At 44.8% G+C, this 27,002-nt stretch overlaps 2 protein-coding genes across 2 annotated transcripts; one reads left to right on the top strand and one right to left on the bottom strand.

The window, feature by feature from the left end:
* Positions 1–392: 392 nt before the first annotated feature.
* LOC306704715 (zinc finger protein PLAGL2-like) lies at positions 393–7,132 on the bottom strand (the record flags this gene model as incomplete). Its single annotated transcript, XM_079171210.1, has 2 exons — positions 7,030–7,132; positions 393–2,127 (listed from the first exon to the last, which is right to left on the bottom strand). The coding sequence occupies exon 2, from the start codon at positions 1,680–1,682 to the stop codon at positions 393–395; it is 1,290 nt and encodes a 429-aa protein (XP_079027336.1). The 5' UTR covers positions 1,683–2,127; positions 7,030–7,132.
* Positions 7,133–16,204: 9,072 nt separating this feature from the next.
* asxl1 (ASXL transcriptional regulator 1) lies at positions 16,205–26,226 on the top strand. Its single transcript, XM_079171162.1, has 9 exons — positions 16,205–16,309; positions 16,578–16,779; positions 18,602–18,771; positions 19,061–19,145; positions 19,497–19,663; positions 20,207–20,303; positions 21,561–21,666; positions 21,983–23,105; positions 23,199–26,226. The coding sequence occupies exons 1-9, from the start codon at positions 16,223–16,225 to the stop codon at positions 25,821–25,823; spliced, it is 4,662 nt and encodes a 1,553-aa protein (XP_079027288.1). The 5' UTR covers positions 16,205–16,222; the 3' UTR covers positions 25,824–26,226.
* The last annotated feature ends 776 nt before the right edge of the window (positions 26,227–27,002 follow it).

The following is a 27,002-nucleotide window of genomic DNA, read 5'->3' as shown; positions in this document are numbered from 1 at the left end:
ATCTCAAGTCAGCATCCATAAGGAAGGTGACTTTCCTTAAAACAGTAGCATCTTCGTTGAGAACCTAAAACTGGATAACTCTCAGCACGGTGCAGCACCTGTGACGAGTGTGTTAAGTGCATCCACTGTTGGTAACAGGTCTGACAAAAAGAAGTACTTCTCTACTTTGGTTGAAGTGAGACCACCTTTCCTCAAATGTTCAAGCTTCCTTTTAAATAATGAGGTAATACTGATGAGGTGATTTGTTGTGTTCAACAAAAAAAAACTAAGATTAGCATAATTAGCACTGAAGTCACACTTGTTTTACCATAAAGATGCCGTTCTCATGTTTTACCCTTTTCGTAAAAAGGCATGAGCGCGTGTGAAGGCAACGTTTGTAGGGATAGAGCTGCTTACTGCTGAAAGGCCTGGTAGTAGTGAGGTAGGGAGCTGGAAGTGCTCATAGCGGGACTGCTGTATGCCTGAGGTAGCTGGCTGTGGTTATGGGCTCCGGGGCCTTGTGGTACATGAGCCTGTGGAGGTTGGAAGAAGGTGAAGGGCCCTGGTGCCTGGGAGGACAGCCCAGAGGAAGATGATGGAGGGGAAGTAGTGGTGGTGGGTGGATAGCTCATCACTAACCCCCCCATCCCCATGTGAGGGCTGTAGGGTGGCAGGCTAAAAGGAAGGAAGCCCAGCAGAGGCCCCAGGTCCATGTTAGTGGTGCAGGACAGCTCGGTTGAGGAGATAGCGGGGCTCCTGGACAACAGGTGGGGTTCACCGCCAGCACCCACGCCTTCACCCAGCACCTCCCTCTGAGGGGAGGCAGAAGTAGAGGTAGAGGAGTTGACTGCACTCAGGTGAGGTGGGGGTGCACTCTGCAGGTCCAGCAGGAAACTGTCCACGTCTGCGCGAGGGTATGAGGTAGATCCGTGCTGGTACCGGGCCATGTTGCTGTAGGGCTGCTGCTGCGGAGCCACCGGGGGCTGAAGGTGATGGTGGTGGGGGTGAGAAGATTGAGGGGGCATGTGGCGAGCCACACCCATACTCGAGGACAAGGAGCCCTGCATGAGGCCATGAGGGTGACCCATCCCAGGGACAGGATTGGCCATGGGGTAGGAGTTGTACATGTCCCTGGAGAAAGTCTCCATGGGCTCCTTGGAGCCGATATCAGATGCCACAGGGCTAAGCTCCTCCTTCACTGGGCACTGGGTTGCAGGTGTTGGTGTAGCCACAGGAGTGCTACTGGGTGTGCAGGGTGGCATCAACCCTGACTCCTGGGCATGACTCTTTTTCAAATGGCGAGTCAGGTGGTCTCTGCGACCAAAGCGTTGTGCACAGCGCGGGCACAAGAAGTCACGGCGCCCAGTGTGAACCACAGCGTGACGTCGAACATCCTTACGGGTGTAAAATCGGCGGTCGCATCGCTCACACGAGTACTTTCTCTCTCTCACAGGCACAGTAGCGTTCGAGTTGCCCTCTGATGGTGGAGGCCTCTCAATATGGCTGCCCAGGTGCTCCAGCAGGGATGGCGACCCCTCTGGACAGGGCAGGCCTGATGCAGCGCTGTGGGCTGCCACCAGGTGGCGTCTATAACCCAGCTGGGTGTTGTACTGCTTTCCACACTCCTGGCAGTGGAAGAGCTGCCTGCTGGCTGGGTGGCTCTCCTGCAGCTGGCTCTTCAGATGGTCCTGCTGGTGAAACATGGTCTAACAGATGGAACAGTACTGGCTCTGCTGCTGCACAGGGACTCTGGCCAAGAGCCGGAGCAGACACAAGCAAGACTCATGAGGATCCTCCAGAGAGCTGACCATCAGCCTACAGACCTCTTGTCGTTTTGTTAACTTAGAGTGCTAGAGTTAATGCTAAGAGCTGTTTGTTGACCGTTTGATGGTCTCTTGTGGCAATGACTAGTGGTCTGTCCTGCCTCACTGTGGCAAGCCTGTGTCCAGCACTTGGTTTCTGTGACAGCAGCTGCCATAGCAACCCCAAAAGGGCTGCGGTGATGAGGAGTTGTGGAAGCTCTGACTGGGTCTGTGTGTTTCCTGAGAAGAGCTCTTGTGTTGGCCCAGTCTATTTTAGTATTCAGCGGCCCTGAATGCCACAGTCACAGCAGCTGAATCACAGAGGCAGCGTGATATCGTTACAGACCTGCAAAACAAAAAAAAGTGTCAATACTATGGCGTAGTAAGAGGCATAACTTCCAGAAGTGGAAGTTAAGACATTGAACTTCAAATTTTGTCGCATACTTTTGATGTGACAACCTGTGATTTGAGGCAAACTACAATATCAGCGACACGTTTCAGAGATGGGGAATAAATGCTGCTAACAGTTTAGCTTAGCCTTCTCTAACCTCAACGCTCACAAAGAAAGCTAAAGTATTAGAGAGATGGAGAGAAAATGTTGCTCATAGTTTCGCTGTATGAAGGAGGCTGTTTGAAATGAATAACTAGTACTACGTTGTGGTGTAACGGACCGTAGTTGAACCTTGATCCGCATGGGTCCTCCGTCGCGGTTCACATGCATGTGAACCAAAGATGAATCCATCATAGCGTTTCCAGTAAAAATATGTGATCCGGAGATTGGCATTAATGCTTTCTAGACACTAATCACTGCTCATGTTTGTGAACAGCTAGTAACGTTGGCAGCACCGATGCTAACCGCTAACGTACGGAGGTTCTATTGAGGTCCATCCAGTTACATTATGATGCGTTCATGCTCTACTCAGCATCAATAAGTATTGGGCAAAGTATTTATATTATGTTCAAATGTAATCTTGCAAAATAACATTTTGGGCAAAAGCTGTTGTTTAAAGGAGATGTTTTCACAGCAATATGAAATATTAGAGATGAATTATGAGCTGTTTAACTTCCTAACACTAGCTCTAAGCAGCTTATAATACATCATTAAAACTACTAATGACAAGATTTTTTATCAATAAAAATACATTTATTACCTCGTCATTTGAATTGTGTTTTTATGTAAATAAACAATATAGGAGGGCTTAAAACGTTTAGATTTGTTATAGTTTTCACTGACATAGCAGTTGAAATTATTTTTGGGACAGTGGTGAAATAAAAGTCTGGTGACTTGTATACTGCTATAAAAAAACAACAATAAACAATCAGTATGCATACCAGTACAGATCATTGATGATAGGCAATTAGTAACAGCAGCAAAAAGACATCCCCGTCTCTAAGCGTTCTATTTGTTCCTCTTGTGCTGATCTGAGCCAATCCTTGACTCAAAACTGTGATATGATCGGAACCGTGAGTCTTATGATCCTAGCGCTTGTACGGTTTACTGTATGAAGGAAAGAGTTTGAATGACTAGTGCAGGTCAACAGAGCACATACCTATCAGCTGTGCGCTCCAGATCACACTGGAGACTTCACCACTTAAAAGATGGGTGAGTAGTACTTGCCATCTTCTGACGTTTGTACTTTTTAAACAAAAAACACACGTCTATTGTATTATGTTACTGATGTTTACAGTAAATATCGCAATATCAAACAGCAAGTCAGATACTGTCAGCTCTCTGGCGATCTCCCTCCAGCCAGCTGAACCTTACTTAGGTTTAGGTTATAGATATCTCCTCATTCAGTCACTCTGGTGAACAGCTAACATCAGTCGAACCAATCAATAACACGTTTACTGCTGCCTTTATAGATTAGAATATGTACAGTTGTTTTAATATGTACATAAATGTCTGTCAATATAAATCCTAAACTCTGTGCATACAGTTTAAAGATCTTTACAACATTTCTTTCTTTTAAATTGTATATAGATGTTATAATTCTTATGTTATTGTTGTACATTGGTGCATTTTATACATATATATATATATATGTTTAAGTTAAAACATTTTTCACCATTGTCCTGTCTAGTCTTTACTTTTTTCCTAGTTCCTAGCAGTTATTTCTATTTCTGTCTAGTACATCAAGAGAGATGAAAGAAAAATGCGTTAAATTCCTTGTATGTGCACACACACTTGGCGATTCAGATTCTGAGTGAACCCATCCCACTGAGAAGAGAAGTGTAAAAATATATGCGGTTCATTATATAGCCTACCTCGTCTGTAGATAGAAACAGGAAACACTGGATGGGTCATGGAAAACGAGAACCGTGCAAGTTTTCCTTTCGTATCAAGCAGCGAAAAACTTGTAGCATGTTGTGTTTGGGTTCATTTGCCGACATTGCATGTCCTGCGATGTGACTTTTGCACATGGACACATCGCATCGTCTATGCTGAAAAGATATATTGTACAGCCCTGTCATGGATGTGCAGCCGACAAATCTGCAACAAGTGCAACTACTGATGCCATTATGTCAATATGGACCAAAATCTCTGAGGAATTTTGCCAGCGCCTTGATGTTCTGAGGGCAAAGGGGGGTCCAAACCGGAACCAACATGGCGTAGCGCATAACGCGCCTGATGAAAGTATACATATGTACTTTTTAAAAACAGCTCACCAATATATAATTCCATCTTTACAAAAGGCTCAGTAATTTCCTTTACAGCTGGTCACTGTAGTTTGTAATCATTATTCAAACAGAATGAAATTTGTTGGGAACTATTTTCAGCTCTCTGGTATGTTTGTGGATAACAGGGAGCTCTATGGCACAGAGGGATTAGATATATCACACACACTATACTTGGTAGTCGATAGATTGTTGGTTCACATGGCATTTGTTGTCAAGAAGACAAATACTGAATATCATCAGATTAATCCTACAACCTAACTACATTTGGGGAGAAAGCCATCTAAAACACCAGCCTACCTGACAACTGCACTTGTTCAATTTAGTACTGGAATTTTCTTTGTGACAAACTTGGGTTTTGGGTAGTGGTGTAACGGATCACGGATCGATCCGTGATCAGTTCGGATCACACCTCCCGGTTCGGATCACTTGTGAACCCCGGATCAATTGAGTATTTACATTTTATTTATTTTTTTTACAGTGTAATCATCATAGTGTGTAATAAAGTGTTACTGCTGCTGTTCCTTTTCAAGTAACAAGTCCCTGAATATCAATGCAGAGTGTCAGTGCACAGATATAAAGCAGTAGTGTGTTCACGTGAACGGAGCGTGTTAGGAGCATTTAACGGTGAAAGTCTAAAGTCATGGTGAGCGGAGGAACTTGAGAAGCCCCGGCGTCACTGAAGTCGCAAGTTTGGGAGCATTTTGCCTTCCCTGTAACTTATAATGACGGATGAGGGAGGTGGACAAAACCGTTACTTCAAGAGAAAGACATACGATAACGGCAATCCATCGGACATGTCCACACACATGAAGAGACACCATCCCTGTCTGTCAGCAACAACAACAACAAGGTATCATCGCGGCATTTAACAAACCGTTTGTGGCAGAATCAGACTGGGCTAAAGCTATTACAGCATCTATTGGGGTCTTTATTGCTTCAGAAATGAGGTTATTCTCCGCTGTGGAAAACAAAGGGTTTCTAAATCTGGTTAAAGTGCTCCAGGGCAACGAAGAGCTACGTGACTGTGACCGCTCACTTCATCACGGAGGAGATACATATTCCGGTGCTGTAGACACGCCCCCTCTGGGAGAGTCACACAGACACACACCTGGTGCAGGTGCTGACAGAAGTAACAGAGTGAAGCTAGACAGGCCCAACAGTAACATCCCAGTCACCACAGAAAGGTCGACCCTCTCCCCAGACAATGGAGATATTCTCATCTTCTTGAAAGAAAAATGTAAAGTTGTAGACCATTTCACAGTAATGGTAAACATTATTGTGTATTTTAATGACATAACCTGACAGGAAGTAAACATAGACCCAAGTTGTTGCCGAGCAGTTCAGTTCAGTTGAAACAGTGGAAGCTAGCTCCGGTCTGCCCCTGAAGAGGGTATCAACATACCTCATGTTGCACTTAAACTTAACAGAAATTAGTTTTATATATATATTTGTTATTTGTTTCAAATTGGACAGCTTCAATATTTTTGTTTTCATGTAAGACTATAGCCCAAAGTTGTTTGCTTTAAGTGTTCTTGAAGTTCTTATTTAATAAATGGAAAGCAAAGTCATATTTGTCTCCTCCCCTTTTCTTTGCTGATCCGAAAAATTATCCGAACCGTGAAATTTGTGAAATTAAGTTGACTGACAAGATCAAATCTTACTTCATAAATGTAATATGTTTATAAGTATTTTAAACTACTCAAGAGTGTCCATCCAGTTTTTAGACCTGCCATGAGCTGGACCAGCGCTTGTATCAATAATGTAACACTCTGAACAGGACCATGCTTCAGAATGATGCCTTTGCTTTTCATAGTTGTTGTAAATACCTTTAATATTTCGTAAGAAATGTCTGCATACGGGACTTTCACTTTAAAATGGCCCAGTCTTCTGTTGTAGTCACATCACTTTCACTGGAGTAGAGTGTGAGGACATTTGCCACCAGTGGATGTTCTCCATGTCATTACAGGAGAAGCACAGCCAGTGGAAGTCTGGATACAATAACTAAAGGACGACTGTGCACCAATGGGAGCTGGTAGTGCCATCTTGTGGGTCCTCAGCATGGAGCTGCCACAAGGCTTTAATCCACACACCGTTTCTGGTTTAACCCTCTCCCCTTGAGTTAAACTCTGCGGAAATGCTTGTCCCGTTGAAACCGAATGAAGTGGGGAAAACGTCACCCAGGCTGATAGGACTTGACTGAAATGATGAAGTCTCCGCTGGTAGCGTTAGAGAGCGGTGGGACGGGGTCATTACCAGACCGGGCTACATTTCACTGCTAGCCGGGCTCTGTTCACTAAATTCGGCGGCGGAGGCGAAACTAGGTTAAGTGCTCGGATGTTTGTGTATATAACGATAGTTTTTATGTGGAGAGAACCCGTATACTAGGGTCGGTATGGCTGTGGGTGAAGTTAGAGACTTCGCTAAACCAGCATGCTGGTTAAAAAACAAAAGATGAGCGGTTCACTAAGTTGTATCGGAGTTCGTCTTACGGGAGCTAACTCCTGTATATGTTACTGAGTAGGGTAAAACTCCAGCTCAGGTCAACAGACACGGACACAACGCTACTTACCGATTGAACCTCGGTCCAGCTCCCCGTCCAGCCTCCATTCCGTTTCGATATCGACATTTTGGAACAAGTTTTAAAGATGTTTCATGGAGTTCGGGCCTGGACTGCTGGGCACCGCGCTGGAAGCCGTGCATTCTGGGAGAGTGACGTCACACCCGATCCATCCATCCACACACGCACGCACGTAAGCGCGCGCGCACACACACACACATTCTAATACACGTATTGTAAAAAAAACAGAATAAAGTAAACCTTAAAATACAACAATGTTAAAATATTCTATGTTTTGCAAAGCATTGAGGTCCAAAGATCGGTGAAATCCACGGATCTTTACCTATGCAGTATTTGCATGTCTCCTTCTCACAGCAGTCATTAAGATTGACTCCGTGTCATGTTCCTCCGTAATATTATTAGCTAGTGAAACAACAAATAGGCCACTTCAGATTATATAAAAACTTAACTGAACAATGAACATTTAAAAACGGATTGATTTCCAAACATTAAAAGGATTTTCGTAAATATTTGTGAAGTGTAATACACACACACACACACACACACACACACACACACACACACACACACACACATAAAGACCATGATATATATAAAAATGATATTACAATAATAATTTACTATATGCAGCATTTATCAAAATCAAAAAGTACAAAGTGATTCACAAAAATCAAACATAAAATAATACAGTAAAACATTGAATTCTTAAAACACAAAACTGAAAGGATTGTGGCGATATTTCTGCGGTGGTGGAGGCAAGATTTGATTACTTTGCTACTATAAAATTCAAAATTGAGGCTGGAATCAAACCCATGCTCAGACATCTGACAGAACACTTTACATGTTTGGTCATGTTGGGTGTTGGAGATTTATTAGACACAGCCAATAATATAACAGGGGTCACTGTTCCTCATGTACCGGGACTTATCCTGCTAGCAGGCGCATCAAGGTCTGGATGGGTTGGAGATATTATATATATTTTACCACACTGTTACAGTTCTGCAAAAATATATTTGAATACAAATGATATTGAAAACAAATCGATGTAGATAAATAGGTACCGATCCCAGCTGATATTGGGCAAAGGCAGGGTTCATATTTAAAAAAAAATACCCATCTCAATTTCCCAAAGCCCGAGGTGATGTCGTCAAATTACAGAGTGATTCGTTGTTTATCTGTCCAATGAACTGAGTGATAGTGTTCAGCTATGTGAACTGGCTCCATCCTGTGTGTTGATGGATTCCCTTTTACCTCAGATACAACATGAAATGTATTTCTTATTAAGTATGAAAGTTCATTCCTGATGGAAATAGCTGGCATTCAAACATCTCAGAACCTTCATCAACAGATAGAGTTTGCTCAGTACCAACAGAAGGGTCTAAGATTTCATTTTGTCACCAGTCATCTCTCGGTCATTACATTCATCTCAACATATCACCAAGCCCTAGTTTGGATTAAATATTGTGTGAAAGCAATAAAGCAATTTAACATTATTGATACCAAGTTATTAAGTCAAAAATACATTGATAGCCTATAATTGTGTTAATGTTTCACATTCTTATAGGGTCAATTCAATCCCCATGTAACAGCCTTGTTGGAAATCTTTGTCCTACTTGACTAAAGGCCTGTTTGCTACCTTATTAATGACTTATAATGGCTATATGTCATTGTATTCAATGTGTCGTGGCTGCTAGGTGTGTTTATTTTCCACTTATCAAATTTTGCTGTTGTCTCATATCATCCACTAGTAAACAGCTTCACACAGAGAGAAAGTAGATCCAGGGGTCAGTCAGCTTAAGCTCTGTATTAGTTTTTACATTATTACGAATCACACATTTGGTGTTCTAACAGATGGACTCTATTGTTATAGACTATGTGTTAATGTATAATATGTGTGTGGTGGGTGATGGAGGGCTCAATCTGAAACAATATAAAATGATTATGTGTAAGGAGCATCTGTTCAAATGTACAGTACTATTTGCATGGTTGGCCGTTGTTTTGTTGCATTCCTGCGGAGTGTTTGACCTTTGACCTGGTTGTTGCATTCCAAAGAGGCTTGTCCTGCAGCAGCACCAGCCCTGCACTCACACTGCTTCTGTGCTACAGAGAGGCGATGTGTGTTGAGCTAGTTTAGACGAGGCACTGGACACTCTAGCGAGAATTATCAGAGACCAGCAGACACCATAGCATCGTCCTGAGGTAAAAGGAACGCCTTGTTCTGGGTCTACACAGTTAACCTAGAACGTAGTTAGCCATTTTGCTAAGCAGCTAAACCGCCATCGCATTGAGGTTGCTTTGTAGACACACAGCAGGATAGCCGCAGACACCAGCGCAGAGGAAATGAAGGACAAACAAAAGAGAAAGAAGGAGCGGACCTGGGCTGAGGCAGCTCGCATGGTAAACTGTCTATTTTGATTATTTAACTAGCTGCATGTACATTATGAATGGATTGATGTGAAGTGATGGATCCAGGTGTGTTGTTGTGTTCATTCTTCTCACGACCACTGCTTGTACTCTGCTGTAAAATCAGCTAGACTAGATATTATCAGCGCTAGCCCAGCCAGCAGGCAGGTTATGTTTGGATTAAATGTAACTGGGGGTACATTTTACATGTGCTGTATGTCTTTCTGGCTGCTGACATAAAGAGCTACGTAACGCAACATGCTAACGCAGGCTAGCATGCTAACATCCACCTCTATGTTTTGAGCTCTTTGTTTGCTAGGCAGCAGGCTAGCTAGCCTTACGCTAATTACCATCTGAGCAACTTGAGCATCTGAAGATACACGATACGTTTATGCACTTAATGTAAACAAACCAGTCAATACAACGTGACCTTGTTAAACTCGTAACATTACTGGAACAGCTAACTTTGTGCAAAAGTCGCTATTAGCGTTCGATGATTCCGCTGACCATAATGCACGCTACCGTTAGCAAAGCTAACAGCTAACGTTAAACACTAGCTAACTCCGCTGTATTGTGAATACAGATTGGCACGGAATGTTGCAGGGAAATAAAAGAGTAAATCAACCGGGCCCCTAAGGAAAATCAGCAAGAAAGCAATTGGATATTTATGAAAGCAGTGCTGTCACATGAAACAGTTGAAGACAAACGCTAACCACTAGCAAGCTGGTGGGATTCTTTTCAAAATGTATCGCTAAATATATACTAAAATAATTTGAAAGCGCACGGACAAGCTGGGCAGTTGGCTACTTGTTGGATAAGTACATTTAGGATTGTGTAAAATAATGGTCAAGTGTGTTTGGTGCTGATCCCCAGTGTGAGGGCGATGGGTTCACTAGCTACTTGGGTCTGTTTTGGCCGGATAGGCCCAGGCTTTCTACTACTACAGCTGGTACAGAAGAGAACCACATCCACTGTCTCTTAGCTGTGTACAGTGGCATATATTTCAAACCATGACGGTGCTGTATACCACGGAATGAGTTATATTCACTCTTGTTTAGAGAGTCAATTAAAGGAGTAGTTGGGTATTTTTAAAGCACATCCCTATTTTATAGTGACTGCAGATGAAGTACATGGGAAGGATTCGGTTTCATGGTCCATGTTCATATTCCCTGTAGTGGTCACACAGCTGCTGCTCACCATATACACTCCAGGCTACTTCATTAGGTACACCAATACAATCTTATGTGCAATTCAGTACAAAAGCTCAGCCACATATTCTGCTTTTATGAAGCATATAGTGACCAACTTTTGCTTAAACTTTTACTATGTCTTTCTAACTGAGCCTGTGGTTGTATTAAAATTAGATTTTGGTATGCTGGGCAGAACATTAGTTCACCTCTCAATATGATGCAGGTGGGTGTTGTCACAGCCAAATACGTCCCTGTGCACTATGGTCACATCAGAAACAAAAGAACACAGACGTATCTTAAAATAACAAAGATTGAAGTACAACAAACTACATGTACTGCATCCATCAAGTGTAATCGATTAGAGGAAACATGACAAATTCACCTTAAACCAAATGGCTCAACTGTGTTGAATCCAATATGAAGCTGTGGAGCCCTGGTTATCCTGTACATAGTTGCATAGCCAGACTCATCTCTGCAACGCTGTGTCAGTGCTGGACAATGGTTTGCCTGCATCTATTAGCATTATGCTATAGGGGTAATTATATAGGGGATCATTCTGGGCTTTTAGAAGGGAGTTTCTGCTCAAGGGTTTGAGATAGATTTTAGCCTCAATGATACTGTTTCCCTTGTAGAAGCTTAGTCTAGAAAGGGTATTTCAGTTTCCTGCTGTCCCATAGTGAAACAAAGATAGTAGTTGTAGAATTTGTATATTTCAGAAAATCAGCCCGCACTCTTCTATTACCTCTCCATATGACCACAATGTCATCAATATCCATTCAGCTTGTGAATGTAGTGTTAAAGTGGTCAGAAGACTAGAAAATAGTGGTGTAATGGAGCATTGTCGATCCGTGATCCATACGGATCCCCCCTCACGCAGATTAATGACAGAGTTTAATGTTAACCATCACAGTGTGAAATAACATTATTTACTGACCCCCAATATTCAGTCAAATATGCGATCAGGACATTATTTATGCTTCTCTAGTCGCCTATCTCTGATAATGTTACAATGTAAACAACTAATCCTTTCCACAAAGCAACCGTGGAAAACACTGTGTTTGGGAGTGGGTTTAGAATGCATTCATCTTCCTTTAGAACCCAAGACAAGCACAGGATTGGTAGGAATCAGTTATGAGGCAATATCCTATCTGGATGTTTGTTGACGTAGATGGGGAGAGCTTCGAGGCCTATTTCATGAGGTATGAATGTGCGTTGTTACTAGGATATTAGCTTGGTCATATTTGAACTGGCAATGTATCAATCTACTTTTTTCTGTTCCAATATCTGAATTAGCATATCTGCAGATTGTGATAGCAATAGCATCACTCTTTTTGCTTAAGATCTGCATTGCAAATTGACATTACATTTTATTGCATTCTAAAGTACGATTAAGTAGGCTTCACATATAAACAGATGTAGCAGTGCTACGGCAACTCTCCTAATGGTTTTTAAAAAACTCGAACAAATCAAGACCAGTGCGTTATCAACCACGAGTAAGTAAGGGTGTCACGATTTAATTTGTTTATTTCAAAGGCAAATATAGGATCAGATATTCTCTGTTATTATTGTTACATATAAATTCATTAATTAAATTGGACTAATTAAATAATTGTGGGACATTAAAAAAAAGATCCATCATGTTCCCAAAACTCTTTTAAAAGAGCTTAAAGAACAGTTGAAACACTGATGGAGAACAAAACAACTGCAAAAAGTGCAACAACTGTGTAGAAAAATAAATATCAAAAACCCCATTGGATAAGTTAAATACAACAATGTGCGTCGCTGCTTCTTAAATCTGCTTTGTTACACATTTGTGTGTTGTGTGATCTATTAGCAGAAATGGAATATAATATTCAGAACAATATTTTCACTCGTGTACAATCACTTGAAACTAAGAACCATTGTGTTTTCATTAGCTTAGAATGAGCCCTTCATATTGACATAGGAAGGTCCTCTTCAGAGTCCACCATGTTTCTACAGAACAGAAGAACCAAACCATGAGCTCCAGAGAGCGGTTCACACTGTGGCATTACCTGAAGGCCACTTCAGTTCTCACACCTGCTTGGAAAAGTAGGTGTCAGATCCATGTCAGGTCATGTCTAAACATGACATGACCTGACATGGATCAAAATAAATAGCGGTTGCTGTGCCGGTAACGGCTGGGCGGATATTATCAGGCAATTTGAGCTCATCACTATCATGATTTGCTTACGTGGCTCCCAGTCTGTAACAAAACCTTTTGAATTGGCATTCAATCTGTTGACATGAATGCTGGGAAATATTTTCCTTTTTACTTGCATGAAATGTGCTGAAACAAAAGAGTTCAGGTGAATGAGTTATTCTAACTATTACAACTTCCCTTAAAGTTCATGTGCTGATATCATTTTCAGTCAAGTTCATTTACTCCTTAAATGTACTTCTAAATGCTTTTAGAAGTGTGTGTACATTTTCTTACTTTCAAATATCAATATTCGTATCAAACTCAATAAACACATCAGCTGGGCTCTAATCAGAATTGTGCGTTTCACGCTCTTTCTCTCTGACTTGCTTCTGGTAATGTCAGTATGAGCAAACTCTGCTGCAAAGACCAGCCAAGATGTTAGTCTCCTACACCATCAGGTTAAATCACCAGGACGAATGGAGGTGCCTCAGCAGAGGCACGTTGCTCTAGATAGATCTTCATGTGTTCATGTTTTTTGTCTTGGCAGTGCAGAAGTATTTGTCAGTCTGAAGTAAAAAATAAATGTGGATGTTTTTTCAGGTTTTGGAGAACTTCTCGGATGCACCCATGACTCCCAAACAAATCCTCCACGTCATCCAGACCAAGGGGCTGAAGGAAATGCGGTCAGACACACACACACACACACACACACACACACACACACACTCTCACTCTCACACTCTGTAGTAGTGTCAGCTGCTGCTGTTGAAGTGGTATCAACTGTTATGAAACACGCTGTTCTCTTCAACCTGACTGCTGTAACTAATGTGAGGAGTCTTCTGTGGCAGAGCTGTACCTTAAGTGTAGAAGTATAAGCACGGTGACACTGGCTTTTTGTTCATCATTCAATCCAGAGTAGATCATTGCATTTGATTGACTATCAAATACAAAAACATATAAGAATGTTATTGATTATCTTTTGTATTTGTCTCGTATTTAAGCAGCCAGTGAACTGATCTCACAGCACACTCATCAACTGAATGTGTGTGTGTGGTTATAACTGATGTTCTTTGTTTCCTCCCTCATGGACCACCTGTCCTGCTGCTGGCCTAAATAGGAGGTAGGTTGGAGGATCCGAGATCTTCATTACTTATATTAATAACTTATTTTCTGTTTGTCATGCTCTCTTTATCTCTAAGGCCTATGCTTGCTCTTGGCACAGTGTGCTTTCATGGTAAAGGAAAACACAATGGGCCCAATACTGTAATTCTGGAAAATGTCACGGTCACCATTTCACCTTAAAGGTGCAAGATCTGAGAATGGGTGCACTATGATTGGCTCTCAACATGGGCAGGCGTCTCACAGCTAACGATGCTAACCGCTCTAACTATGGTGAAAGTGCTGACAGAGTAAACAGTGTTAACCTGAGGGTCGGCGCTACGCTTCAGCGGCGGCGCTGTCGGTCTGGACGGCGTTATCAGCTGTAACCGCCGTATGAGAGCAGAGCAGAGCGTCGGCCTAATCTAACCAGTGGAGCACGCTCACATGCGCTAACACGGAGCATGAGCATGCACGGCCTGGCAATGTAAATAATACAATCCACAATTAAAACATATCTCACTGCTGCTTTATTCTATCATTCCAAATGTTCATGACTCTGTCAATCCAAAGTTCCTAATGACTTTATATCGTCATTTTCTGTTTTAATTTATGCGTACATTTTTAAATAATTTGAAATACCAATGTGTTGGGGTCTTGGGGGACTCCAGTCATATGCAGGTTTGCTAGATAGAATAGATAGATACAATGTTTGCCAAGGGTCCTGATTTAAAGTTTCTCTCATTATTCGGGGGTAGGGGCACTCTGTCAGTCACTTTGAGGGCACACAGTTCCTCATGTGCTCGGCCTATTTTCATTTTACACAATATGCAAATTAATTGTAACTTTCCCAACATAATAATCAGATCTGGTATCGGACTGAAAAGTGATGCAATCAACATTTCACCTTAGCAACGGTTCTGTTTGTCGCATTTAATTGCAAAAACACTTTCTGTGTTTTCAAATAGCTAAACAATACAGAGAAGCATTTTTACTGTTCAAGAAAAAAGAAGCACACCGCAATCAAAGAACTATTTCAAGTTCAATTCTGTAGTTTTTCAGGTGGCGACTGTAACATTGGTTAGCTACAGCTAGTGACATCTATTATCAAATCAATAGGTAATATTGGAGTATAAAAAAATGCCAAATGTTACACTGATAACACCACAGGGTAAATACTCTTATCATTTCCCCACTTCCTCATTAATATTTTGGTTATTCAATTATATAAAATGATCCCAGACACAGAACTGCTCGACTTGTTTTGCAAAGTGAGTGGAACTGCAACAGCGGCTGTTATTTCCATACCATTGTGTTTCTATGAAGAAAAAACAAACCTATAGATGCCTAAAAGTAAAGGGGTAACATTTAGAATAGTTGACGGTTTACAGACTTCAGAGTGGTTGAAAGTATTTTTGGGATGGTGGCATAAAGAAATAAATAGTCTGGATCCTTGTAGACCAGCTGCTATAATCAAACAGCAAAGGGATCTGTATCTGTTAATATGATCATCAATGATCAATTAGTATCAGTGGCAAAAAAACACATGATCAGTGATCTAAAGTTCTATTTGCTCCCTTTGTTCGATTTGTGATCCGTGACTCTGATCCGTGATACGATCCGTTGCACCACTACTAGAAAAGCGCTATACGAGTACAGTCCGTTTTTCATCCATTCACAGAATTGAATTCCAATTGGACCGTGATAAAATGTCAAAGAGAAAAGACATTCAGGCAAGGACATGTCATTGTAAAAGGATATTCTAAGGAGCCTGGCTCTACGTCCCTCCACTGGTGTTATTAGTAGTTTGACATTATTGTATAATATTATGGAAGATTTGAGTATTTACAGTAACAGTTTGGATGTTACTGTTTAGTGTTGTTGTATCATTATGTTGCATGTCATATATAGTAAAGTAGAGACTGTTGATTGATAAAAGAAGCAGAGAGTGCTCTGCAATACACTGTACAGCAAAAACAAAATCACATTGATGCAAAAATCCAATATTGCCATCAAACAGTCCGTTTTAAGGATTTGGCCAAAAATGACTAATACAACCATAATTATTTGAAAGATGGATACCACAATAGGAACGTTGTGGCAAAATCTCTGACAACATCTGCAGTGTATGGTCACATCACCCAACATTAGCTTTCAGTGATTTCACAGAGAAGGACTGTTATTGCAAGCTTTATTGTGATGCAGACGTGAGCACCAGGTAGAACCAGCACGTCTTCTGATCTGAATGTGGCTTTATGTCCATTGTGTCCAGTCACATGAATTGTAACTGTGTGTGCGCAGTGGTACAGCACCCTTGGCATGCCTGGTCACCATGCTCCACTCCCAGGTGAGGGGAGACCGAGTCAAGAACAGCATCTTCTTCAAGCTGCCTGGACGGATGAGCCTGTTCACTCTCAAGGTACACAAACACCATCCTCTTCTTTATCAGTGCTTTTTTTGTCACTTTACATTACCATCATAATGGGTTACCATCATAAGGGAAGCCAGTATTGATGGGTGGCTGTAATTGCTTGTAGGGATAAATACACCACAGGGTAATCCCAATCTGTTCAATCGCATATTGTTTTGTATACTTGATGCACAACCACAAAAATCAATTGATAGGAGAAATCCGTCTGATGCGCATCACACATTCCGAGAACATTGTTTTTCTTCACACTCTGTAGAAGAACGCCCTCCAGTGGACAAAGACTACGTCAGAGTCCGAGACTCCAGCCGAGCCGACCAGCAGCACCGCCGCCCCAGCTTCCAGCAGCAGCACGCCCGCAGCAGGCACGGTGGTGGCCTCTGTCGGCCCCACCGAGGCCACTGAGCAAGAAAGCTGCGACTCCACTGAGACCACCGCTGCTGCCAGTGGAGACAACGACGGTAATACTACACCACACACAAGATGCCGCTCTAATGGGGTTTTTCCGTTACGGTGGGGTAGTCGCGCCGAGCCATGCAATGAAACGCTCAACTCTTTTTTTTCCTGTTACCAAGCGGAGGTGCGGTATAAGACGTAGCCTACCATGCTCATCACTGACCTGGCTGTGTTTCTACACACTGTTGTCTTCTTGTGTTTGTTAATTCTGTGTTATGCGTTGGTACATGGGTTTCTCTCAACAGACACACGATTATGGCTATTAGGAAAACAACTCCATTGGATTTGTTTCCCAGACCCATGGAGAAACCCTACTGGTATTTCATGTCATTGGTGACTTATATATGGCCTCACGTGTTTACCGGCAGAGACCATACGGGGAGAATGTATATTAAAGGCATTCACCTTTCCAAAGGTTGAATAGTTCTTATCGTGTTCTGGTACCAGAGTACTAGGACAGAGTTCTAGTACTCTTCAGTGGTGTTAATGTGGGAGAGGCAAGTGCTGTTGATCCTGCTGTCCTTGGGATAAAACATCCGGTTCTGAAAAGCGAAGCCAGTGCTTCACGTGTTAAAGCTGCATTCTCTCTAATGTCCATTAGGGGGCGACTCCTCTGGTTGTATAGAAGTCTATGAGAAAATGACTCTTTATTACCTCAGTAAACATTGTAAACATGAGTTGATGGTCTCAGTCTCTAGTTTCAAGTCTTCTTCAATACAGCATGATGTTCATTTAGTAAATGATGGTCCATTTAGAGTCAAACAGACCATAAAGCAGGGTATGCTTTAGGGCGGAGCTACACAGTGATTGACAGGTCGCTACCAGAGACGTATGCGGCTTCTTTACCGCAACGACTCTCCTCCACAGTCCAAATATGGCGACGGACAAAATCACAGATGGCGATGGCCTAAATGTCGAATATAAGGCTTCTAAACCACAGTCCACAATCCAGTGGGTGACACCACAACAGCTACGTTCACTTCTTATATACAGTCTACGGATAGAACTGGTATCCTTCTATTCTCAAGTCTACTCTAGTTCTGGCAAGAGTAACTAAGAGAAAGGACTTGATTCCTACAGTGTCCCAGATCTTGATGGGGCGGCATGGATTATGAACAGAGGGCTTCCTCACCCTCTCACTGGTATCCTATGACACCTGCTGCTCCATGCCTCTGGATGTCTGAGCCCACAGACCCCGGGAAGAAAACTCATTCCAACCACTTTTTCCCCAAGAAAATTGTAAGGGTGGTAAGCCACCCAGATCCTGAAGTACCTCGTCTCATGATCCGTTAAGTTAGAAGATGAGGGCATATTTCCTAAAAGTGTATTGATTTTTTAAAGTATTCATTTTGGGGAGGTTGTCTTTACACCATCTCACTCTTTCTGTTGGTGCCCAGGGCTCATGATCATAGCTGAGGGTTGAACCATAAATTGACTCAAGGGGAGGCTCATTCTGATGTTTCCAACAGTTCAGTATGTCTATAGTATTTGAATGCCAGTGTGGGTCATTCTTTTACTGAACGTCTTGGCAATTTAAATCTGTTCCAGCTTCTACTTATTTGTTAATGAATGAACAAATGTGCATAAGTACCAGTATAATTTTCTACATGCAAAACATTGTGAACATGCATAGTCAAAAATGGCCTTTCATTAACTCCTCTATTCTATAAATATCGAGTTAATTCATTCCTTAGGTTGTAGGGGTTCTCTGTTAGACTGATGCAGACGGATAGTGCCAAGTTCGATGCATTCACATCACAAACGGCCTATAATGTTATATGGGTGTGACAGAGTGGAGTTGTAAATGTGTTTTTCTCTGACCTGAAGCCTCGGTGGATGAGAGCTCGTCCAGCGCATCCTGCTCCACAGAACCACAGACTCTCAGCACCCAGCCCCAGACCCGCCTCAGCAGGGCAGCAGGACAGCAAGGACGCACAGACACGCAGCAGAACCAACATGCTCAACACACCCAGACCAGACTGAGCCGCTCAAGACAGGTCAGCACCATGCAGGAGGCCACAAGCTGCTCCATGTTTACAGTAGAAATTACAACATGTGTTCAGTAGTGCAGTGTTTTAGAGCAATTCTACAGTGTTATTCTGTTGGTTTTCATGGATCTGAAAAGTGTAGCTCCTGACAAGTTTAACATATTATCCATGTGTCCCTCTCATGCCATGCATTTGGACTTGATCTGTAGAGGGACAGGAGAACAGTGCTGCGCAACATACTGAGTGTAAAAGTGTCTACTGTGTCCACCTGCCCATCCTACTATTTGTGTTGCTACAGTCAGGGAGGCAGAGGAAGAAAGCAGTCATGATGCCGCGTGTCGTCCTCACCCCTCTTAAAGTGAATGGAGAGCATGTCCCCTCAGGTAAGAACCATTGTTTGTCTTGAGAACACCTGGATTAAAAACACACAAGTAATCAAAGGAATAATTCAGAATGCCTATGGGCCTGACTGGTCAGACCTCAACGTTATCCTAATTGATGAACCCAACCAGCAGTAAGAATACAGACAAGATGAAGGCACTATCTGAAAGCAAGATGTCCTGTTAAAATACCAAACACTGGTCAGAAGTGTGTGTGTGTGTGTGTGTGTGTGTGTGTGTGTGTGTGTGTGTGTGTGTGTGTGTGTGGTCTTTTGTGCTTAGCAGCAAAGACCTGCCGATAGCTTTAGCATCTGGCTGAGAGGCTAAATGAAACGTGCTGTTTTGCTGTGTCAGGGCCCATGAAGAGGAGTCGGGGAGGAGTGGATGTAGACTTTGAAACACCAGGCTCCATCCTGGTCAACACCAACATCAGAGCCCTCATCAACGTGCGGACCTTCTCAGCCTTCCCCACACACTCGCAGCAGCAGCTACTTCAGCTGCTGCCAGAGGTGGACCGTCAGGTACGTTTTGTTTCTGTCCTTCCAGTTTATCCCTAGCTTTGATGCCCCAATAACTACCTAACATGAATTGAATTAGAATCGAGAAAAAGTGTTCTGGACATTTAGTGCAGTAGTAGGAATCAACATCACAGGCCATTGCTCTGTGCCTTTTACCGCGGCCAGATTCATTGAAGATTGTGAATTAATAGCTAAATAGGTAGCAATTGTTGTTGATTAAAAGCTAAAACATGAAGCATTGCTTGCATATACCGTTGATGTGTAATTGACACACATTAGTCTGTAGTGTTGACAGAATCCTGACCAGCAATCTGTGAATTGTTGGGCAATGCAGCGGCTATTACAAGAGCAATATGCATTTTGTCAGATATTGTTGCAGTGTGCTAGCCTAGTTTTTTATATTTTAGAATATTGTGAGGCTGAGCTCTGGCAAACACTATTTTTGTCATTTTATGAGTCCGTATGATGCATGTGAGGTATAGGCTACTCCATTCCTCTGGTATATGGTTTTACTGCTATTTATGCATTGTGTCCACTTTCTTGCAGATTGGACCCGATGGTATGGCTAGACTGAGTAGCTCGGCTCTCAACAATGAGTTCTTCACCCATGCCTCCCAGAGCTGGAAAGAAAGGCTGTCCGAGGGTACGTGATTGGTCAATCATGGACAAGTTGCGACATTTATCTGAGAATTTTGCCAGGCTTTAATATTCAGAAGATATTGTGAATGAGAAGTAGGCCATACAGTGTAGAACAGGGGTGGCCAACCAGTCAGAGACCAAGAGCCACATTTTTTACTGTGTTACCGCAAAGAGCCACATCATACACATGGGCACACATGAACATCACCCTATCCCTTCCTCACACACACACATACCTTTGCTCAGCCAGATTTATTGTAAATGTCACACACCAACATGATAATGACAGAAATGGACTCCTAAGACCACAGGCCAGTCATTTTCAACAATGAACATTGTGTGCACTGTCTCACACAGACAAACTCTCAGTTCAACCAAGTCCACAAACAAAAATATAATAATTTACAATAGTGTTTTTATTTTACTATGCATGTTACTTAGTGGGACTTCTGGCATCCTTGCCTTGAACAATCCTCTTCAAATCTGGCTTGTATTCCGTTGTTGCCACTCGAAGCAATTCTTTCACATGGGTGTCAGTCAGAACAGATCGATGCTTTGATTTCACATGTTTCAGGGTAGAAAACACAGACTCGCAGACGTATGTTGACCCAAACATTGACAGTATCTTAACGCAGCCCGTTTGACATTGGGGTATTTTTTCATTGGCACACTGTTCCAGAACTCAATGGTCCCTTCCCTTAAAGCAGGTTTGAGTTGGTCCTCCTCACAAAGATCGATCATCTCTAACTCAGCCGCAGCCTCATCTGTGACTAGCGGGGCTTTCAAACAGTCCGTCTCGGCGTTAAATGGGTCGACGAGGAACGTAATCTGTGGCCGCACATGCGCGTTTGACGAAAATACCGTATTTAACTCAAGCGAAGCGAACACGAACATTAAAAAAACACAAATACAAACTTCGATATGAACGTAAGAGCCGCATGAAACCGGGCAAAGAGCCGCATGCGGCTCGGGAGCCGCGGGTTGGCCCCCCCTGGTGTAGAAGTACACAATAACAAACACTTCTGCATGATCTTGGTGAATCAGTCCATTCAGGGGTCTGATTCAGAGAATGTCCTGTCTTTATATTGCTTCTGGTAGCACTGTCCCGGAACATTACTGCAACTGAAAACCAGCTGCCTATTTTAACAGCTGAAGGGTGGCTAAATCAGGGTTTTAACAAAAGTGATACTGGTTATACACGTCAAAAGGTTCAGTTTTGGAGCTACTTTTTTAAACCTTCACATGTGTTTGACACATTTAGGTGAGTTCACCCATGAGATGCAGGTGCGTTTCCGGCAGGAAATGGAGAAAGAGAAGAAGGTAGAGGCGTGGAAGGAAAAGTTTTTTGAAGAGTACCATGGGCAAAAGTAAGAGCCAACCCATTTCATCCAAGTCTGAATCCACTATTCACACAACAGCCATATTAGTTTGTCATATTTGGGTCGGTTCCTTTTAAAGTTAACATTTATTAGTTGACTGCTAGTATCAATAGTATTACTTAGAAAAGCCATGATGTAGATATTCATTTTGACCGCTTGTTTTAGGCTGTTTTTCCATTTTTTTTCTGTCCTCCATGTAATTTAGACAACTCCGGTATAACCTACATAAGATAAGGCTACTACGATATGCAGACAAATCACAGTGTTTCTACAATGCACTAAAACGTAATTTGTGTACTTGTAGGTCTGGCCTGACACAAGAGGAGTCTCTAAAGCTCACCATGAGTGAAGCCGGTGAAGTTGCAGCCAGTGTGCTGGACAGTGATGTGGCAACTGGTGCGCCCAAGAGACGCAGCGTGGGTCGGCGGAGGAGAGACGGCAGGATGAGAAGACGCACACGGGCGGACCTGCGTCGGCGGGCCCGTCGCACCCTCTGCAAGGCCACTCCTCCAGCCCTGCAGTCTGCAGAAGCGGCTGAGGCCAGTGCCACACTGGACAGCCCGGCAGTTTCTATTGGCTCTCCCATGTCCAACAACGCGGTTGTTCAAGGGGAGGTGGTGCTGCAGGCTGAGTGTGGCGTGGAGCTCCCAGTTGAGAGTGCCTCCATAGAGCCAAAGCCCTCTCCCACTCCAGAGACAGTCACATTGCCACCTCCAACTCCCACTCCGACTCCAACTCCAACTCCCACTCCCACTCCCACTCCCACTCCGACTCCAACTCCGACTCCAACTCCGACTCCAACTCCCACTCCAACTCCGACTCCCACTCCCACTCCCAGCCCCAGCCCAGCCTCCACCAGCGCAAATGAAGAGCCTGAAGCAGCGGCCCGCCTGCTCCCAGAGGAGGCTCCACCTGTACTGGCATCCACCTCCTCACCATCTTCCTCCTCCTCCTCCTCCTCCTCTTCCTCCTCCTCCTCCTCCTCTTCCTCCTCCTCCTCCTCCTCCTCTTCCTCCTCTTCTTCTTCGTCAGCCTCCTCGCCTGTTTCCTCACCCTCCTCACCTTCTGATAGACAGGGAGCGTTTGCCGCAGGCCTGGACTCTTCCTCATCCTCCTCAGCGTCCTCCAGTGCCGCAGTCGCTGCCGATCCCCTGGATGACACAGCCTCTGTGGTCACCTCTATTACAGGAGGTACCGCCACCAGCAGCCGTGAGAGTAGCCCCTCGGCCAGCCCAGCCACCACCCCTGTGTCCAGTGCTCAGCTCAAGGAGCAGAAGAGAAGGCCAGATGAGACTCAGGCCTTCTCCAGCTTCCCCGAAAAGAGGCCGCGGCTTGATGACCGTCAGTCCTTTCGTACCACAATTGACAGTGTCCGTTCAGAGAAGCCGCAGCCGACCACAGAGGAGCCCAAGGTGCCACCTATCCGGGTAAGACTTTGTGCACAAAAATAATTTGCCTGTTCAGCAATGAGTTGTTGTCCAGATAAAGTTTGACTCACTGTCCTTGTGTCTCTATCCCAGATTCAACTGTCCAGAATCAAACCCCCCTGGGTCAAAGGTCACCCCACCTACCAGATCTGTCCCCGGATCGTGCCCCCCGGCGAGGGCTCGCGACGGTCGGGGACGGGGGGCGCGCGCACCTTGGCGGACATCAAAGCCCGTGCCCAGCAAGCCCGGGCCCAGCGCGAGGCCGCTGCTGCTGTTGCAGCCACTGGCGAAGGGGCAGGGCCGGCCGGGGTCAGGCTGCGGCCTGCTTCTGGGCTACCGGATAGCAGCAATGGACGACGAGCGCGAGAGCATCCAGGACCTATCGAGCCCGGAGGAGGAGGAGGAGGAGAAGAAGAAGGAGGAGGAAGTAGTGGAGGAGGAGGAGGAGGAGGAGGAGGAGGAGGAGGAGGAGGAAGAAGTGGAAGAAGGGGAGGTGGTGGGATGGAGGAGCAGGGATCGTCTTCAGGCACTAATTCGTCTGGAACACAACTACAGCTTCTCAATGTAGAGCCGACGCCCCAGCCATCCCCTTCCCTGTCCACTACCTCAACCTCCATGTCCTTGGAGCCCCCACAGACCCCAAGTCCTCCCAGAGAGGAAGCAGCTGGGGGGTCAGAGGCTTTAGAGGAAGTAGAAACAGCGTCAGCCAGTGTCCAGGGTTCCTCCAATGGGCTCACAGACAAGGCAGCTGACTCGCCCACTCCAAAGCCTGAGGTGCCGGGGTCTGCTGCTGCCCCCACAGAGATGGCTGACCAGGGTTCTAAAAAACCCTCACTGGCCCCAACCTCCATCCCAGATTCCCTTCCCAGGTTCGGGGCTCAGGGTGTGGATGTTATTCAGACACTGGCAAGCTCCTGTCAGTCCAAAGAGCAGGTACAAGGGAAGGAGGCTGGGCTGGGTGGTGTTATCCAGCATGGTTCCTACCACGTGGAACCCCACGAGGTATTCTCTCACTCAGCTGCAGAGAGACTGCAAACAGACGCATCCTCTCCCCAACATGCAGACTCTGGTGGAGAGAAAGACGACGAGGCGGGAACACATAGCGACTCCACAGAAACTGCTTCAGACTGTGAGAATGACATCCAGGAGGATGAGCAGCAGCAGCCTGACCAGGACTGGTGCCCCCAAGTAAGCATCAAGAGAAACGGCCAGCTGGTCATCTGCAGCCCTCCTCCTCAGAACCAGCATCCAGTCATCCAGGCCTACGTTTCCAGCCGTCACGGTCAGACTGTCATTCAGCCTTGCTTTCCCAATGGCCTGCCTAACCCTCAGCACAGTGGCCCTCATTACCAGGACCACCAGTCTCTCCCCACAGCCCACCCACATGGGATCATTGACACCAACGTTGTGGTCAAAATGGAGCCCGGAGATGATTGTAGAGCCTCCAGAGAAAGCTCTACTGAAGACGAGTGTCGTGGAAGTTTAAAGCCCTTTGTCACTCACCCAACTGCTGCAGGTGCCTCCAAGAGACTGGCCAGCTCAGTCAGACCAGTATCCAGTGTTGAGGCCAACAACCCTTTGGTCACTCAGCTACTACAGGGCAGCCTGCCCCTGGAGAAAGTTCTTCCCTCACACTCTGCCAACAGGCTGGAGATCAGCCGATTGCCAGGACCCCAACCCAGACCACCAATGGCAAGGACCCCAGGGCCTCGCAACAGGCCTGAGGTCACAGCCCAGTCTCCTAGCCCAGAACTGCGTGCAGCCTCTCAGATCCACAACCAGTCTCCAACAGGTTGCCCAGTGTCCTGCTTGATGGAGGCCCCAGCTGCGCAGCAGTATCAGTCTCAGCAGGCTCCCGGGGCTGTCCCGGTCATCACCTCTCTGCCACCCTCCTCATCCTCCTCGTCCTTCAGAAGTAAGTCAGACCGTAGTTCTCAGACCGCAGTGGAGTCTGCAGTTATAAAAGACTCACATGGTCCTCAGCCCTCCCAGGGGGTCACTCCAGACAGGCCGCAGCCGACCCACCGAACCATGCCTAATGGCCCCTCTCCTCCCCATGCAGACCCCTGTCCCACAGAGGTGGTGCCTACTGTTAGGATCAACTGGCGGCCCTCACATACTCAGCCCCACCCCTCACACCAACTGCAGCTGTCTCCTGCACCCACGGTAAAGAATGAAGTAGGTGCACGGCCCTCTTGCCAGGCTCTTGCCAAATCGTTCCCCATTAAACCCATGAGTGTTACCAAAAAGGAGCCGGGGGGCTCTGTGGACGGCTACCTGAGTGGAGGGGCGATGGAAGGACTCCTCAACATGGAGATGACTTTAGCCAGGATGGCAAAGAAGGAGCACAGCAAAGCTACCTACTCCTCTGGCTCTCCCTCCTCCTCCCCCTCCACCCTTCCCTTCCAGCTGTATGGGAAGTTCCCCAAGCATAGTGGTGTTGGAGGAGTAAGCTACACAGCCAATGTGTCAGTGATGGACAATGGCGGTTTCTCCCGGAGCATGGCAGACAGTGTGCTCCAGCTGCGCCCCCGCTTGGCCTCCAGCCAGACAACCCTCAGTATCCAGGCTTTTACTGACAGTACGGCTGAGGAGGTGGCGCTCAAGTGCTCGTGCCGCCTCAAAGCCATGATCATGTGCCAAGGCTGCGGTGCCTTCTGCCATGACGATTGCATCGGGCCCTCCAAACTGTGCGTGTCATGTCTGGTGGTGAGATAGTATGTTGGAGCCCCTGTCACTTGAGAACTGCTCTCTGTACAGTATCAGCAGCAGGACTGGGAGGCTCCAGGGTGTACAGAAGCCTGATTAGGCTAGAGCACACAGGAGGAGCCTGACAGGCAAGATTTGTCTTGTATAATATAAGTGGTCTGTATTTTCATTGTTGCAGATTTTCAGATTTTTGTTTAGCTGTACTTATATATTATTGTTATTAATATTATTATCATTATTATTATTATTATTATTGTGAATTTGGGCATGGTTGATTGTAAATTGTGCCTTTTTGTTTTGTTTCCTCAAAAACATTTACCTCATCTTATCTCGCTCCACCAGTCATCATTTGGTGGGTGTCATTGTTTTGGTCCCCTCGTTTTCTCAGCAAACGGGGACCTATTGTCTCTTTCCGCAAAGAATTATTTTTTTAACCATTAAAATGAGTAAATGACATTGTTTCACTGGTTTGTGTTTTGACTCATTTCATGGTTCCCTTAAACTCCTGTCTGCTAAGTACGATGACCAAATAAAGTGATAATTAAACGGTGATCACAGATACTGACCCAGACGGGCCTTTACTGTTGGTGCATGAAGATTCCTCTGTGAAAGTCCACCCCGTTAAAGATAGCTGTGGTCCATGCCATGTAATACAAGGGCACAATCGCCAATACATTTTTATAATTAAAGGCAGCTAATGCACAACTTGAAGGGGAGAGCAGTGTCATTTATTAGGTGAGTTCACCATTGATGCATAACATACCAAACATTTAGTATGTCTTGCAGTTGTTAATTACCTAATCTCATGCATGGTAAATGCTTATTTTGTGTCCTAGGGGGAGAGTTTTGTTTATTCCCTTTCGTTATTGATGCTCAACACAACACTCATGATCAGTAGTATTGATACAAGTATTCGTGATCTGCCCACTCCTAAATGATGGAGGAACGCTGCTGGGAGGCTGGAACAGCACCACAAAGTTGGAGGGATTTGGCAAACATCTGTCTGGGCTGGAGCCTCCCAAGTCCAGATGAAAGACTGCAAAGGGAGGCAGGAAGGAAATGGGTAATACACCTGACTACAGTACATCAGGAGGAAGGTATTGCATGTGGGAAGCTGTGCACATGTCCTCCAGTGTACACATGATAAAGGAGCTGTGGTCGCTTTGTAAGGACCCGGTAAGACCTTAA

Source organism: Pholis gunnellus (assembly GCF_910591455.1).
Source record: "Pholis gunnellus genome assembly, chromosome: 2".
Taxonomy (NCBI): Eukaryota; Metazoa; Chordata; class Actinopteri; order Perciformes; family Pholidae; genus Pholis; species Pholis gunnellus.
Note: the sequence above shows the minus strand (reverse complement) of the source record. Positions and strands in the feature narration are given on the sequence as shown.